The sequence below is a fragment of the Chrysemys picta genome, chromosome 2 (genome assembly GCF_011386835.1).
Source record: "Chrysemys picta bellii isolate R12L10 chromosome 2, ASM1138683v2, whole genome shotgun sequence".
Classification (NCBI taxonomy): Eukaryota; Metazoa; Chordata; order Testudines; family Emydidae; genus Chrysemys; species Chrysemys picta.
In genome coordinates, this window is record NC_088792.1 from 231,141,713 (window position 1) to 231,158,059 (window position 16,347).

Consider the following 16,347-nt stretch of genomic DNA (forward strand, 5'->3'; position numbering starts at 1 on the left):
ACAAACAACATCAATTTGGCACATTTCAATCAGGCAAAAGTGTGTTTAAGCCCACAGTAGCCTTTTGCAGACCCGCCCCTCCCTCTGCCACCTACACTTACCTACACAATCCCCTCCCCTCCTGAATAGCTGTTTGGGGCTGGACATGGGATGGTTCTCCCCACTTCCTAATCATGAGAGAAAGAGAAAGAATTCTCTTCTGAGTGGTTTGGGAGGATGGGCTTTTTCTCCCAGAAATGGGGACACGGGGGAGAAGAGTGACAGTTACAGAATTCCACAAATTCTTCTTTTCTCCATATGCTCCTCCAGCATGGAAAAATGAATAAGGGATCCTGTGCAGCTAATACACTGCCTGATGTATTTAGGCTTTTTTCTCACCACTTAGCACTTGACACCTCACTTTTCTTTATACACATACATGATACACGTATAGTCAGAGGTCCTGTCATCAGTCTGCCACTTGCTCTACTTAAGAGCAGTCAAACTAAATGGCACACTAATCAGAAGTGCTGCAATAGCAAAGCAGGGTGTGTGAACAGTATACTTGCATTACAGACTAAAACTGAAGAACAATTTTGGAAACAACTACAACACCCACCCACTGCCAAAAAACCCCCAAACTAACAAACAATGAAAAGTGAAGCAGCAACCATAAGATCTCCATGAAAGCTATCCACCTTTTCAAAGAAATTTGAAAAGGTAATATTATATACCTTCTTCTGGAAAGTAGAGATGAGAGGCATAAGAGAAAAACTAATGTAGTTGCTGAAATACTGTGTGCATTATCTGGCATAGCTTCTTAGGACCATTTCTATCAGGTGCTAAGATCCAGAGAGCATGGGAAGTAATGGGGTCCACCATGGACCACCGATGCAATCACAGGAAAATCAATTTGAGAATGATACCCTCAGATAGAGCTAACAAAATAACCTTTGTTCACTGCTAAAGAGAAAAGAGATAACATACCATCACTGCCATAATAACTTGAGAAAAAACTGTTCCATGATCACAAGTTTGGCTGTCAGTTTAAACCTCTACACATTAGCAAGAATCACTGCAGGGAAGCCTCTGATCCCAGTATACCCAATGACATTTAACTGTTTTTAAAGTAGTATTTTCTTAGGAGCGAAGAACAGCACATTCTCACTTCTCAGGTAAACACACTTGACTACTAGAAAGACAAAATTTGGGCCCTGACCAACAGTATATAATAATGGAGATGCAGCTGCAGTTTAGGGAGTTAAGGGACAAATTGCAATGAGTATGAATAAATCAAAACCACTCCCATTTGGACTATAAAAGTCCTGACTGATGTGGCAATTACGTTCTGGTAATTGTCTTGGGAACTAATGCTATACACAGAGGAAGCATGCTGTCTTAAAATTAGAGGTATGAATGTCAGAAAAGTTTGATTAACAATAGACTTTTTGTGTGTGTTTGTGGGGGGAGGAGAGGAACAAGAGAGTATTTGCATCCGTAAGGGTGATGGAATCCATGAAGTGTCCTGGATTGTAGCATGCCTTTCTCTTAGGCATATGAGATTTATCCTTATTTCTGGATGTCTGAGAGAAAAAACGAGCAGGTGGCTCATTATGGAGAGCAAGAACATGAACTTGTGAAAGTATGGCTTATATTAAAGAAACATTTGTTGCTAGTTGCCATTTGTCAGATATAAAGAATACTGGAAAGAGATCCCCAGATAATACTGATCTAGGAGGTACACAAGATATGGTACAGTAACTCCTCACTTAACGTTGTAGTTATGTTCCTGAAAAACGCGACTTTAAATGAAATGTGCTAAGCGAATCCAATTTCCCCATAAGAATGAATGTAAATGGGGGGTTAGGTTCCAGGGAATTTTTTTTTTTTTGGCCACACAGTACAGTACTATAGTTGGGAGGTGCCCCGGCCTTACCCCACACAGGCACAGCCCACTGGCACTGGAGACAATGAAGCAGGCAAGGAGGCTGAAGGTGCTGTAGGCTAGGAGAAGCACGTTGCGCAGCAGCAGCAGCTTCCCCTACTCTGCAAGCACCAGGGGCGGGGGGCTCAACCCCTGGCCCGCCCATGCCACCCCTTCCCCCAAGTCCCCACTTAACCCGCCTCTTCTTCCCTCCCCCTTTACTCCACATGCCGTGTCCTCGCTCCTCCCACCTTCCTCCCCTGACTCCTGCCCGCGGCAATCAGCTGGCTTACAGCGTTCAGGAGGCAGGAGGGAGGGGGGAGGAGCAAGACACGGCGCGCAGGCTCCCCCTCCCTCCTGAACAGCTTGCCGTGGACAGGAGGCAGGGGAGGGAGCGGGGAGGTGCACTGCATCCTCGCTCCTCCCCCCTCCCTCCTACCCACGGCAATCAGCTGGCTTGTGGCGTTCAGGAGGCAGGGGAGGAAGCGGGAGCCTGCGCACCGAGTCCTCCCTCCTCCGCCCTCCCTCCTGAAAGCCAGCTGATTGCTGCGGGCAGGAGGGGGAAGGTGCTGATCTGCACGGTGTGCTGGCAGGCAGGAGGCGCTGGGGGGGGGGGGGCGCGTAGGGGAACTGATAGGGGGGCTGCCAGCTGTGGACAAAGCAGGCAGCCAAATGACGTTATAGCGAAGCATTCCACAACTTTAAATGGAGCATGTTCTGTAATTGAGCAGGGACGTAAGATCGAAACAATGTTAAGTGAGAGGACGTTAAGTGGGGAGTTACTATACAGGGTTCTATCAGTCAAACATCTGAGATCCATAACACCTCTAATTTTGTTATATTTTGCAAAGAGAGAGACTAATTTTGTTATATTCACTTTGAGAGAGACTGGTGTTACAACGTGGCCCGGTACCACTCTATGGTCACCAGTCTGTTGCAAATGGATCCAATCACTGGTTCCCAGGTGCTTCCAAGCCAACTGGAGCTGAGTAAAGTCTAGTCATTGTTTCTAGCTCTGGCACCCAAATAATTAAACTTTAGAACATCCCTGTGACAAAAGGAGGTATCTCCATTTCATTCTACAGGGAAAGAGGAGTTAGAGGTGTCAAATGACTTTTCTACGGTCATACAGGAAATCTGTGGCAGAGCTAGGAATAGAATCCAGATCTTGACTCCCAGTCTTGTGTGCTTTTAACAACAAGGCTTCCTCTCCAACAACTATGTTAATGTTCATGAAGACTTATTTTTCAGTAAACATGTTTTCAGTTTAGTTTAGTTATTTTTTTCCTCTGTTTCTCTTTGTTTTAAACATTACTGGAATTTTCTCTTGAGATATTTGCATGTCTGTTCTCAGTCTTGCTTTTTCACTACCTGATTTTCCAAAACCTTTTTTTTTTTTTTTTAAACTTTAGAATGCTCTAAAGTGAGTTTTAGGTACACTGCTAATCATTGATTTTTAAAATGTTGCAATTATCTTATCCACTACTCCCCCCACTAAAAACATGTTTGAAATGGCTGACAAGCCTTCAATGCTTTAGAACCGGAGATCAATTCCAGGCATTACTCCAAATGTAGGACATCTTTGAATGCCTTGGCAGCTGTTTCTTTTTGTCCCAAATGTCATTTCCTTCAATTTACCCTATGCAGAGAGCTTAATTGGTCCTAATTTGCATGTCAAGGACTCTATGGATTAAAAGGATGGATTCCAAGTGCCTCAGGAGCTACTGCTGCCCTCCAGGAGTAGGTTAACCCATTACTGCCTTTGGTAAACGGATATCCTCATTTCTTAATCTCAGACAGACAGTTTAACAAAAATCTTATGTCAGAATTTAAGTTTTCTTTCTGGCATCTATGCAGACCAATTCCCAAGGAGAGCGAAAACCAAACACCGTTCTCAACTGATATTCATTCCTTTACTCTACACTTCTGTAGTCCAAAATCATGGATTATTTAATTCTTTTGAATTCTTCTAGTGGAGTGTCTTCACCTTTAGAAATGGGAAAACTGCTGGATTAGAGCAAATGAAGAGCTTCTTCTGGTCAGGCACCAATAGAGAAAGTGGCTTTACAATGAAGTTGGAAACTGCTGCTTTACTCCAACTTATTGCTTTGACAGTCTGAAAAAAAATCATTTATTTCAGAAATGAGCACCTATAAATGGCAAGGTTGTTTTTGTTTTTAGAAAATAGATTCCTTTATTTTCCCCGAAAAGAAATGTTCCTTCAAGGTTCTGTCAAGATCTTCAAACTTCCTATGGCATGAATATACAAAGGCTCATGTTCTGGATTAAGGAAGACAGACTTTGCAAGCATTCATCAATTCAGGACCAAACAAACAACTTCACATCTGAGAGTAACAGGTAATTTAGCAGGCCTCATTTCCTTACTGTCCACTTCAGAAGCTTTGAGTATTCTTTAGCTTTGAGGAACATACCCAAAAAGAGAACATTCCGCTAACAGTGCAAGATCTTCTAGACACATGAAACTAAAATACATTTCTAAGTTTTAGATCCCAAAAGGGGAAGCTATATTATCTATGAATTTCTGAATAGAGAGACTATTTGCTCAGTAAAACATCCCTGAACTGAGTATTTATTCTCTGCATACACCTATAGACAGATAATCACAAAAAAGAGATAAATTTGTTGTATAACAGGTATGTCCAATAGGTATCAAAGCCTTTCAGTTGCACATACACTTCAACTAATATCATGGTGTTAGGAAGTATTTAAAATATTTTCATTCATCTGTGTAGCTATGCTATAAAAACAAGAAACACACCAACTTATCTCTTCCAAGAGAAGCATGCAGTTTTCTAGGGGACACTCAAATGCCCAGAAGATACAAAATTTATATCCAAAGCTACAAAACTGAAGTTCTGTACTAACTCAGGTCTGATGAACTCAAATATCAACACATGGCTTCCTTTAAGATTAAAGAAAACAGTTCTCTATGACAACTGGCCCTCTGAGCCAGTCTGAAAACATGGTCTTTTCAATCACCTGTGTTCATCATTTGTCTTGAAAACTTGGAATCAGACTACCAGTAATGTATTCCCTTGCCAACTAAGGTATGGTGGTCAAAGTGCCCAAACTGAACAGCAGGGCACTAAGAACACAGTATCACTGACTTGTTGCTACCAATGCCAGTTCTTCAATGTGAAGAACTTGCTTTTAGATCAAGTAAAATGAGTAATTTCTTGCTTCAACTTGAGTGTACATTTTCTCTCACTTTTTGGTTTTAGATGCAACTGAAGTACAAACAGCATCTCCTTTTGGGCAAAACCACACTGGCCACATAACTGAATCTAGATATTACTAAGAGCAAAGTAATGACCATTGAAACCATAGATATCCTGCATTCTAGCTCTCCAGGAACATTGCTAGAGAGATGAAGTGTTAACACAGTGGACTAGACTAGTTTAGATGGGAGACTGAATACATCCCTAGGGTGCTAATAATCCAGTGTCAAGTTTTACAGCAGAAACAGTGACCATGCAGTCTGGGGGATGGATAACCAGAATCTTATCGTAGAACTTTGGATGAGATAATATTGCAACCTTTTTTCTGATCCTACAAACTATTGTTCTACTTCTTGAAATCACTAGTATCCTGGACTATTCCAAGGTTATGATATCAGCGGTAGCAGCATTTCCTGACTCTGTTCAAAGGCATCTTCTCTCCCTAAAGAGCTGCATTTAGAATTCATCATCACAGGCAATCCATTTCTTTTGTACAACTTCCCTTTAAACTGAATTGGATGGTCAATACTTATTCACACTAAAGAGACATTTAAATGAGTCAATAGGATTTTGAAGTTTTGAATAAAGATAAAACTCTCTCTCACTATATTAGAAAGGATATTATTTTCAAAGAATCTTGCATGCTCACATAGTGGAGTAGCCACACACTTTTCTCAGTATGGTGTCCCATCTTCGAAGATTTATGGGTTGGCCATTATAATTAAACTATGAGAAAGCAAGGTCTGGATACACCGAAAGCCCTAGAATTTTGAAAGAGGGCTTCTGGGGTCATCCAGGGTGCACTGTCCACTCCCTCCCAGTTCTACCCTCTCTCTGCTCAGAGTGGTCCACAACTTTTGTGGCTATTTGCAAAATAAACTGAAATGGGATTAGGGCAACCCATTATGTGGGGTCAAATGGGAGCCAGGAGAATATTAATGAATACCCAAGCACCAGGCATGTGTTTCAGGTTTTGGAAAACATGAGAGATAAAAGAGACTGGGTGGTCCAGATTATTTAATATATTTCCCCCCTCATTTTTTATATTTTCCTATGGGTGAAGACCTAATCTCCCAATATAGTTAAAAAGTCTGCTCTAACAAAACTAAGTTTCTCTGAAATTGAGGGTTCACCCTATTAGACCTGTAGACACTTAATAGGTAGAGGCTTCAACTTGGGTATCTTTGTGTATATGCCCCAACCATTTAACTTATGGATTGGTTAGTTTTGTCTGAAGTAGCCTTTGGCAGCTGGTTCTCTATTAATTCCTTCCCTGTGCTATCCCCAAAGGACCATGATAATCTAGCAGGAATAAAAAGAAGGAAATTTCCTCACTAGTATATATGCAGTTTACAGTTTATTAGATAACTCGCCCTAGCCAAAATCAAAAAGGGGAGATGATTATTCTTTGGGTGGAACCAGATTGAATTTAATCGTCTCGGTTTCTGCTGGTTAGAAATTTGTTTCTGACCTCTAAAGGGAGAGGTTACTTACCCTGTACAGTAACTGGAGTTCTTTGAGATACATGTCCCTATGGGTGTTCCATGTCAGGATGTGGTGCACAGCCGTGCACTCTTGATCAGAGATTTTTGTCAGCAGTGCCTGCGGATGCATGCCATGACCAAGACACCCTCATGCTCCACTATGAGGGTATATAGGGAGGAGATAGACCCACCGCCACTCTGGTTCCTTCTGAACCAGGAAAGTCCTGCGGAAGACTCCAAGGCAGAGGGGAAGGAGAGCAGGCATTGGAGCACCCATAGAAGCATACATCTTGAAGAACTCCAGTTACTGTACAAGGCAACATCCTTCTTCAAGTGATGTCCCTATGGGTGCTCCACATCAGGAGATTGCTGAGAAGCACCTCAATTACAGAGGAGGAGGATTTAGTAAAGTCCATAGAACAGCATCACCGAAAGCCATGTCCAGCTCTGGAAGCAGGCACAAGAGCATAATGCTGGGAAAATAAGCGCACCAAAGACCAGGTTGCTGCCCTGCAGAATCTGAGCAGTATGTTTTTAAATAGGGCTACATAGGTAGATTGACCTCTGGTGGAATAAGCAATCACCCTTAGAGGGGGGCACTCCCCTGAGGTGTCTTAACAGGTTAAGATGCACCCTAGAACCCATTTGGACAATCTTTGGGTGGAAACTGGATGTCATTTCATTTGTTCTGCAATCAAGATGAAATGCCTGGATGAAGCCCTAACAGGGCCTAGTGCTGTCTAGCTATGAGGATGGCTACTAAATTTTCTTGTTTTATTTTGTTTAGCACTTTGAGCAGTAAAGGCCTTGGGGATAAGAATACAGCCATACACAAGGCCAAGGAATGACTATAGCATCTCCCATCAAGTTGCAACTGTGCCCTCCTCTCAAGCAGAATCGCCTGCACTTCAAATTGGATGAAGTCACAAAAAGCTCTATCTGTAGATGGTAAGATATAGGTCTCTGAATACCTTGTTTAGCTCCCATTCATGGTCGATGTAGATATGCCTGCTGAGGAAGTGTGCCACTGTCTTCTGTAGTCCTGGTAGATAATCAGCTAAGATCTGTATGTGGTGTGATATGCACCAGTTCCATCGTTGTATAGAGTCAGCACATAAGGACTGGGATCTGTAAGATGGTGGGAGTGGCATGACCACCTCAGCTGGTGAGGAGGAGGATTTGTGGAAGGTGGTGTTTCTTCTTCCTCAGCTGGCTCTAGCTCATGTGTAAGATCCTTCTGTGGAGCAGGACCAAAGGGCAGTGGGCTGTTACTCCTGATGTGCTCTCTTATGAGATGCGACCCTGTAGAACTGGTTACTATAAGGGGCCCACAGGTTCCAATAAGCTGACTGTGGTGGGGCATAAGGGAAGGGTCAGGACCCCAAGGTTGCCTTGCCAAGGTTGCTGGGTGTACTCAGAGCATACTTCAAGGAAGGGAGGTTGAAAGATGGACGAACCATGTATAGACACCTTAGAATTGGATGACATGTCATCCTGGGGTCTACTGGAGGGGCAAGTGGTGCCATTACCAGTGGTCAAGTCTGCCTCAGATTCTGAAAGATCCTGTAATTTCACTGGTACCATAGCTTGATAGCTGATGGGACGGTACAAGAGAATGATACCAGCTGGAAATGTCTCTCTGTACCCTCAAAGAATTTGTGTGGGGCGGGGGTCTGTATTGGCATCAGAGAATGAGTCACCATTGAAGATGGTAGGATCAGAGGGTACCTATGCTCTGGGAGGTGAGTTGGCACTGGTGGAGAGTGTCTCTCAATAATTCTCTGTAATGGTGATTCAGGCTCTTCCAGGATTCCAAAGTCCTCATGGAATAGGAGCTTGGACTATGGTGGGGATTCTAGATGGGTCCCTCAGGAGTCATTATGCCAGGTGGTACTGGAGACAGCACCGAAGTGCAATCGGTGTGCTTTTCATATCTTGCTACAGAAGATGGTGCTGATGACTATTCCAGCTCAGCGCTGGAGTCCTTGTGTTTCACAGACATGGTGTTCAGTGTTGATGCCACAGTCAATCTAGGTTGTTTACCTGACAGCTTCTCAGTACATGGCATGGTCTTCTTAGCTGATGCTGGAGTCTTGGTACCGGAGGGGATGGGAGTCTCACTGCTACCCACATTGGAATGCAAGGTCTCCTAAGACCCAGACCAAAGGGGGGGGAGGGGGAACTTTCCCCTTCTCTTTTCCCATTCTGGAGAAAGGGGTCTTTTCTTCTTTGAGGGTCTAGACAGTTGTGAAGGGCCCCAAGGACCTACTGTCATACCAAAGACAGTCACCTGGGTTCTGTGAGCAACCAGATCCAAAGTATGGGGGGTGAATCAGACCCACTGGTCTCAGAGAGCACTCCATCACCAAGTGCTCCAGTCTGTCTTCCCTCAATTTCTTACATCTGCTTTTAAGCTTGAGCAGATCTTACATTAGGAGTAGACATGAGTCTCCCCCACGCAGCGAAGGCCACTTGAATGACTGTCGCTGTGAAGGGAAGACCTATAGCAGGTCTGGCAGGGTTTGACACCCAGGGTCTTGGGCATATTCTGTCCTTGAGGCCATGGACTAAGGTCAGAGTTTAAAAAAAAAAAAAGAATGACAATGGATCCATCCCCTCCCTACACACCTTTGTACCACAGAATGAGGATGTCTACGGCACAGGCGCAGCCCTGCAGACAATACTGATGAAAATCTCCAACCAAGAGTACATGGGTTTGTGCACAAAAGGACGCTATTTGAAGAAGAACTGTAGTAAAAGTATTCCTTAGAGAATCTTATGCCCTCATTCCCAGACGACCATCTGAATTTTGATTAGTTTATTTTCCTTTCTACTGTCTGGGGAAAGCAATACTGTTCACAAGTTGCAACAATCTAGAAAGAGTAACAGAAAATAAACTTACAAGTAAAATATTTGTCTTTCAGTCACCACACATTAAAAAGTTATCAAATATTTAAAAGCCTTTAATCAAACACTGGACTTTATAGTTTGGAAGTGGTTTGTAATTAAAAAGTGATGACTTAGTTTACTGATAAAATAATGACTAGATAGAAAAGCACAGGCTTATAAGCCATGTAAAGTGGTTAAAACTTACCAGAGAACAGAGCAGAAAGAGAGATGCTGCCATTTAACATATAAAAAATACATTAAAAATAAAGTACAGCTCAGTGGAAACTTTCAGATGATGTGGCTTTTCTGTCAAAATTGCTATTTGTTTCTCAACAGCAGAAGACCCTTATCATTTGTGTCCATTTTTATTTTTTAGCGTCTAAGTATTTTCATAAAAGAAAATCATGCTGACTTACTTTGGATCTGGTGGCCCATCTGACAGCGGCTTCATAGAGAGTTTACACAGTGACCTGAATACTAGGAAGGCATCCTTTTGTAAAATGTGGGAAAACTTAGCACCAGGCGTAGGTCCTGAAGAATTTCCAGATTCCTAAAGAAGATAACATATTTCAGAATTCCATTTTGCATTAGCAGTGTGTAGGGAAATCCCCACCTCCTAGCAATGATAAGTTATGATATCGTACAAATACAACCACATTTTAAATGTAATTTAAGGTCTCCAGACTAAGTTTTAAAAATGTAGTTTGGCAATTCAGTTAAAACGGACCTGAAGAAAACATTAATAAAACTGCCAACTCGGTAAAGTTAAGTGTCATCAAATGAAGATGTAAAGTCAGAGCCAATAAGTAAAGTGTGGACAGGTCAACTTTATAGAAGACAACTGAGACTATACTGCCCTCACTCAGGGCTCCTAGAAAATAACTTTTAGAAAGAAAAGAAATGGTAACCTCAACTATAATTGTACCAGTGGGTTACATGAGAATACTTACACAGCCATAATGCCAAGGCATAATTTATAATGTATTGTTATAGTCCTTATATATGGTGGATGGCAAAAACTTTTAGAATAAAATAGTCACTTTTTTCTATTTACCAACGTCTGGTATTGCTATAAATGCTATTATTGCTTCTGTAGAGGATATGATGAGTCTTATCAGAGACATATGCTGTGCAACTAAAAGATAACAGCATCTCTTTAAACATTAAAGCATAATTAGGGTTGGAGAGACTATATTTTAAACTGGTACACATTGGTAGTAAACTGCCAATACAGACCTCTGTGCCCAAGCAGTGTGTTTTTTGAAGCCAAAGGGATTCTACACATGTGCAGGGATCCGCGCTGCCAGATCTCAATGCAAGATAGGGAGAGTTCTTTTATTTCTTGCTATTACAAAAGCTTAATATTAAAAAACTGAGGAGTGTATGGCATAGCTCAAATCATTACCATTAGGGCACACTGTAAGGTGCAGGGTTTTTGTTTGTTTGTTTTGTTTTTTTAAATGGACATTTGAAAACAACAGAGAATTGTACAGGGAGAGCTGGCAATGGGTTATATACATTGGTACTGATAACTCTCCAACATTTCTGAAGTTATTTTTACGTTATGGAAGAAGCACCCAGAACATACAGATAGGTGTCCTTTTAGGCATTTATATAAATCCAAAGGAAGTTAAATTCTGTGTTATAATTTGAGCATCTACCTTGTGTAGTGAAAATGTTTGCTGCCCTGCATGTAACTTGCTTGCAAAAGTCTTAAATAGCAGTCAAAGAGGAATACAGTAAATTAAAATAATTAATGTCTGAGATTCCTTTAATGACGATTTATTTTATACAATTGTATTAAAACACGTTGTCTACACAAATGTAAGAGAAACAGATTATTATTTTCTTTACATGCTTCAACATTTATTTCCTTTAGTACCTGAGTGTCATTGGAAGAGACAGATAACCTGTCATCAGGTAAAGATGGTGTATATGCAACAGAGATTGGAGTCCCTGGAATTCCATTTGCCTGAATATTTTCACTGTCACTGCCATCTTCTAAAGTTCCAATTGTGCCATCAGCACTTCCACTTTCAGCAGTTCCTTCTACATCTAATGGGGGAAAAAAAGGTAAAAACCAAAATATCATGCAAAAATATACAATATTCAAATTTAAAATTAGAAGAATTTTTCTTAGAAGTTCAGTGCAATAAGATTAAAAGCGGCATAGGGCCCAATCCTACAAGGTACTGAATTTTATATTACTATTTACCAAAAAAAATTCACAGTAAGTTCACCAAATTCACCCAAAATTGAATTTTTCAGAACATCAAAACCATTCAATTAATTTGAATAGAATTCAATAAAATTTCAGACAAACCCCCCCCCCCACAAAATTCAGAAATGTCAAGTCAAATCAACATTTCATTATGAAAATATCACTCAAAATTTGAAATGGTTTCATTTTGACCCAAAATAAGTTTTGTTTCTGCAAGAAAAAAAATCAGTTTCAGTTTGAAACAAAACGATTTCAGCAGAAACAAAACATTTTTAACTGAGCTATAAATGGACATTTTGAATATTTAGTATTTCATTAATGGTCTGAAGAAGAGCTGTAAAGAACTCAAGTGTAGAAACAAAATGGAAGTGGAGATATAAATGCAGTCAGAAACCTGAAAAACTGATTATAGCTGAAAATTAAGCAAACTATCGCCTAAAAAATTCCCCCTCAGTTAAGGTAAATAGTAAAAAGCCCTCCTCTAGTTCATTTTATCATCAAGTGGTACAGTTTAAAGTGGGCCAGCTGAAAGACTACCTCAGAGAGTAAACATGAAATTAAAATGGTTTAGAATTGTATTTTATTTTAAACATACACAAATGGTTAAAGGACTCCTTAATGACTGCTTAGACAAAGGTGATTGCAGAGCGAAGCTGGCAGTATATACATTTTAAAAGTGATTATGATACCTCCAACTATTATGTTCACCATTTCCTGCACAATACTCTGTACAATATCTTGTGCCTTTTCTTCACATTCATTGTTTTCTCCATCATATGTTCCCGCATCACTTTTAGACAGATCTTCCACACGCACAGACAAAAAAAAAAAAAAAGCAGGAAAAATATTATTGACAAGCACTGACGTCAATCAAAAAGGTTTTAAACACAATATTATATATTAAAAAACCCAGAACAAGACAGAAGTACTGAATGGCTAAATGTACTTTTCTTATCACAGGTAAGAAGATCTGAATATGTTTTGGTAAGGGAAGGAGAGGGGAGTACATTAGTTATCCTTAGAGATAACTGAAGTTGTAATTGTGTAAATTTGTGAAAAATACTTAAAGAATATATGTGAACATTTCAATGGGTTTAGGGTGAAAAAACAAGGTTGACACGTGTACATTTTGCAATATGTGGCTGCACATTTGTGATTGCCTGGGTGCAAGCATGCATGTAGACTGCAATGACTAGAGCAGATGTAATTTATTTGTGACTGAAATATGTTGTAAAGATAAAATGTTAACAGTGGTAGCAAAGGAAACTGATATTTGTACACTATTCTTAACTGTATTTTACTAACTGGAAACAGAATAATCGTCCATTAAGTTGCTCAGCCCTTAAATACTATAAAACTCCACATCCTCTTCCTCCTCACTAAGATCAAACCACACAGTAATTACTTTCTGCTGCTGCAGCCTGGTCAGCTTCTGTCTGTTCATTTTCTGCACAGTAAATATCAGAACCATTTTCTGCTTCTGTATCTTCTTGAAGGCTCTTGTCCACATCATTTGTGCTGTGGTCAAGTTCTCCTTCATGATCTTGGGGTAGCTGATTGACTGTCTGTGATGGAAGATGTCTCAGCTGAGGTGATTCAGGTTCATGATGGCTTAAGGGTGACTGCTGTAAATGGTGCTGTTGTCGGTGTCTTTCCTTTTCCATCTGTTTGGCTTCCTGGAGCTAGAAACAGATTAGGTATTAACCAATACACATTTTGTTAAAAATAAAATGCTGTTTGTGAATTGAAAACAAACAAACAAAAAAATCTAATATGAGCAGTATACCCTAAGTTGTGCTGGATAATACATTTTATTATTAGTAAAATAGTCAACAATGTTCAAATATTCTCTTATTGTATCTATTTACATCCTGCCATGCTACATTAGTGAATGAATCTACTTTTATTGGTAGTACATTTGCTTATGTTGTATTTGTATACCTGCTGTGACCGGGTGAGCCCGCCCTTTAAGAGAGTTAAGGCTAAGCTACACCACCTGTGCCACACTGAGCTTGCCTCCCCAGGTAGTGGAGATGAGTGCTGAAGCTATATGACAGGTAGATCAGGTGACTAAACTAGGCCTACTGGAGGGATAAGAACAGCTTGTGGCAAGTCTTGGAGCAGAACTCTGGGGTAGGACCGAACAAAGAGGGACGTCCAAGGAGAGCAGCCATGGGAGTAAGTACTCTTATAAAAGAGCCGAAGGGCTGAAAGTATAGGAAGAAGTGTAGTACTAAAAATATTTGTTAATGGTTGTATTGTTGATATGGGGATAGAATCACCAAGGGAATTCTAGCACTGGTACTAACCTCTGAATCTTAACATTACATTAACCAAGATTTTTAATACTACAGATTTTACACTAACTTACAAATACTATTTACAAACAGAACCATATAATGCACAATGAGCATGACCTACATTCTGCAGCAAGTGATCTCTATCCCAGACTCTTCCGGTTACAAGCAAAAAGTCTTCAGTTGCTAGACCCTCTCTATGGCAGAATGTGTGTTTTAAGTAATTATATCCCCTTTTTTTACTTACTGATTAAATAATTGCCTCTACCCTTTTTTTAAAGCAATCACTTTAAAAATGGGTTTGAGATGTGTCTCAAGAGTCAGATGCGAAGTGGAAGATCAATTTAATTCAAATGAAGAGAACAAACAGGAAAAGTTTGGAGAATTTAGAGAGACCCCTCGTTTATGGGATGTTAATGTAGTCCTTTCCTGGCGTATGAAGCCTCCTTTTGAGCAACTTACTGTGTGTGAAAGAGCAGGGAAGGAACATTTTCCCTATAAAATGACAGCCATAGGTGTAAGACAACACTTCTGTTTCCTGATTACTACTGGTGAGTGAATTTAACAAGCAAAGAAGTATAGGCCTGGCCCTGAGCATTGGTCCTCCATTCTCTGAAATGGGAGTGGGGGAGTAAGACAATACAAACACCACACCTACTAGCAAAAATGGAAGATGAGAACCGGAAGCGTGCCTCTCTATCGTCAGCCTGGAAAAGGAGTAAGGAGTGATGTCCCCTCCCCACTCTCCCAGCAAGGGAAAGAAAGTGAACAAAGCTCATCTACTGGCCAGTGTTGATGCAAGAAGTAAGGCCCCATTTCTCCCAAACCAATTCGAAACCCAGACCTTCACAATCCTAAACCCAACACTGGTACTGCCCCTAAATCCCAATGAAAAGGCCTCAGTCTTCAGTTTTAGCCTCTGAGTAGCATGTTCCTAAAATGTCATTCCCTGCCTATAACTACAACTACACAATTGATACCTACGAGCAAGTTCACATAAGTGCTCAACAGCTCAGCTGTTTCTTGAACAATAATATCTGACAGCAGTCATACCATGTACTGATAAGTAGTTTCTTTTCAGAAACTAATGAGCAAACTAATGAATTTAGATCACTGGATGACTCAAACACTGTTCAATCGGAAAGGAAACCGCTTGCTAATATTCACAAACTAACAAAAAAAAATACCAGTCTCTTCAGGAAAGAGCAATGAAGTCAAGCACTTCTAGGATCTGACCTTCCTTCTGTTTCCAGTGGTAATTTGCTTTATTAACTGCTTTGCTATCAGTAGCACAGAGCATGGGGCACAAGAAGCAGTAGACTCAGCTCACCACTTTCACTGCAAACCATGGCAGTACTCTGTAGGCATCTGTTAAGGTGACTATTACACACATTAAAAGAACATCAAGGGTGCAAAGTCAAGCATTCAGAAGTTAGGAAATGCCAGTATTACTGTTTGTGCAACCTTAATTTGGCCTCCTTGCACTTATGCATCATGACAGTCATTAAATATGTGATCACACTTTTTTCCCCACAAGACCCCTGCCTCGTCAGTGCACACGATGGATGGTGCTCAATTAAAGAGCAGCTATTCAATATTTTGTTTTCTCCTTAATGCATGCTCAGTTCCTGGTGCTCTGTTATTTTCCTTGTTGGACCTGTCCTGTAGTAGGTGACTGCTGGGTACTCATCTCACTTAGGGCAATTTCCACCCCACCATCCACAATTTCCACCCACCATCAACCTCAGCCTGGACCAGTCCACACAAGAGATCCATTACACCACAGTGCAAATGGTCACAAACACCACCCTATACCAGAAACCTACTGACCGCTATACCTACCTACATGCTTCCAGCTTCCATCCAGGACACATGACACAATCCACTGTCTACAGCCAAGCCCTAAGATACAACCGAATTTGCTCCAATCCCTCAGACAGAGACAAAAAACCTACAAGATCTTTATCAAGCATTCTTAAAACTACAATACCCACCTGGGGAAGTGAGAAAACAGATTGACAGAGCGAGACAGGTACCCAGAAGTCACCTACTACAGGACAGGCCCAACAAGGAAAATAACAGAACACCACTGACCATCACATATACCCAGCTCAAACCTCTCCAGCACATAGTCAATCCTAGAAAACGATCCCTCACTCTCACAGACCTTGGGAGGCAGGCCAGTCCTCGCTTACAGACAGTCCCCCAACTTGAAGCAAATACTCACCAGCAACTACACCACCACACCACAGAAACACTAACCTAGGAACCAATCCCTGTAACAAATCTCATTGCCTATTCTGTCGCCATATCT

At 40.9% G+C, this 16,347-nt stretch overlaps 1 protein-coding gene across 3 annotated transcripts in view; it reads right to left on the bottom strand.

Moving 5' to 3' along the window:
* ARFGEF1 (ADP ribosylation factor guanine nucleotide exchange factor 1) overlaps nucleotides 1–16,347 on the bottom strand; it is a 170,890-nt gene that overhangs the window by 71,756 nt on the left and 82,787 nt on the right. For all 3 annotated transcript variants that reach the window (XR_010598896.1, XM_005311372.5, XM_065585718.1), the window contains 4 exons: nucleotides 13,142–13,418; nucleotides 12,426–12,539; nucleotides 11,398–11,570; nucleotides 9,932–10,065 (listed from right to left, as the gene is read on the bottom strand). Coding sequence is in view for 2 of the 3 variants with exons in the window: in XM_005311372.5 (XP_005311429.1) it covers nucleotides 9,932–10,065; nucleotides 11,398–11,570; nucleotides 12,426–12,539; nucleotides 13,142–13,418 (698 nt within the window). In the remaining variant the exon portion in view is untranslated. The remainder of the gene's footprint in view (nucleotides 1–9,931; nucleotides 10,066–11,397; nucleotides 11,571–12,425; nucleotides 12,540–13,141; nucleotides 13,419–16,347) is intronic.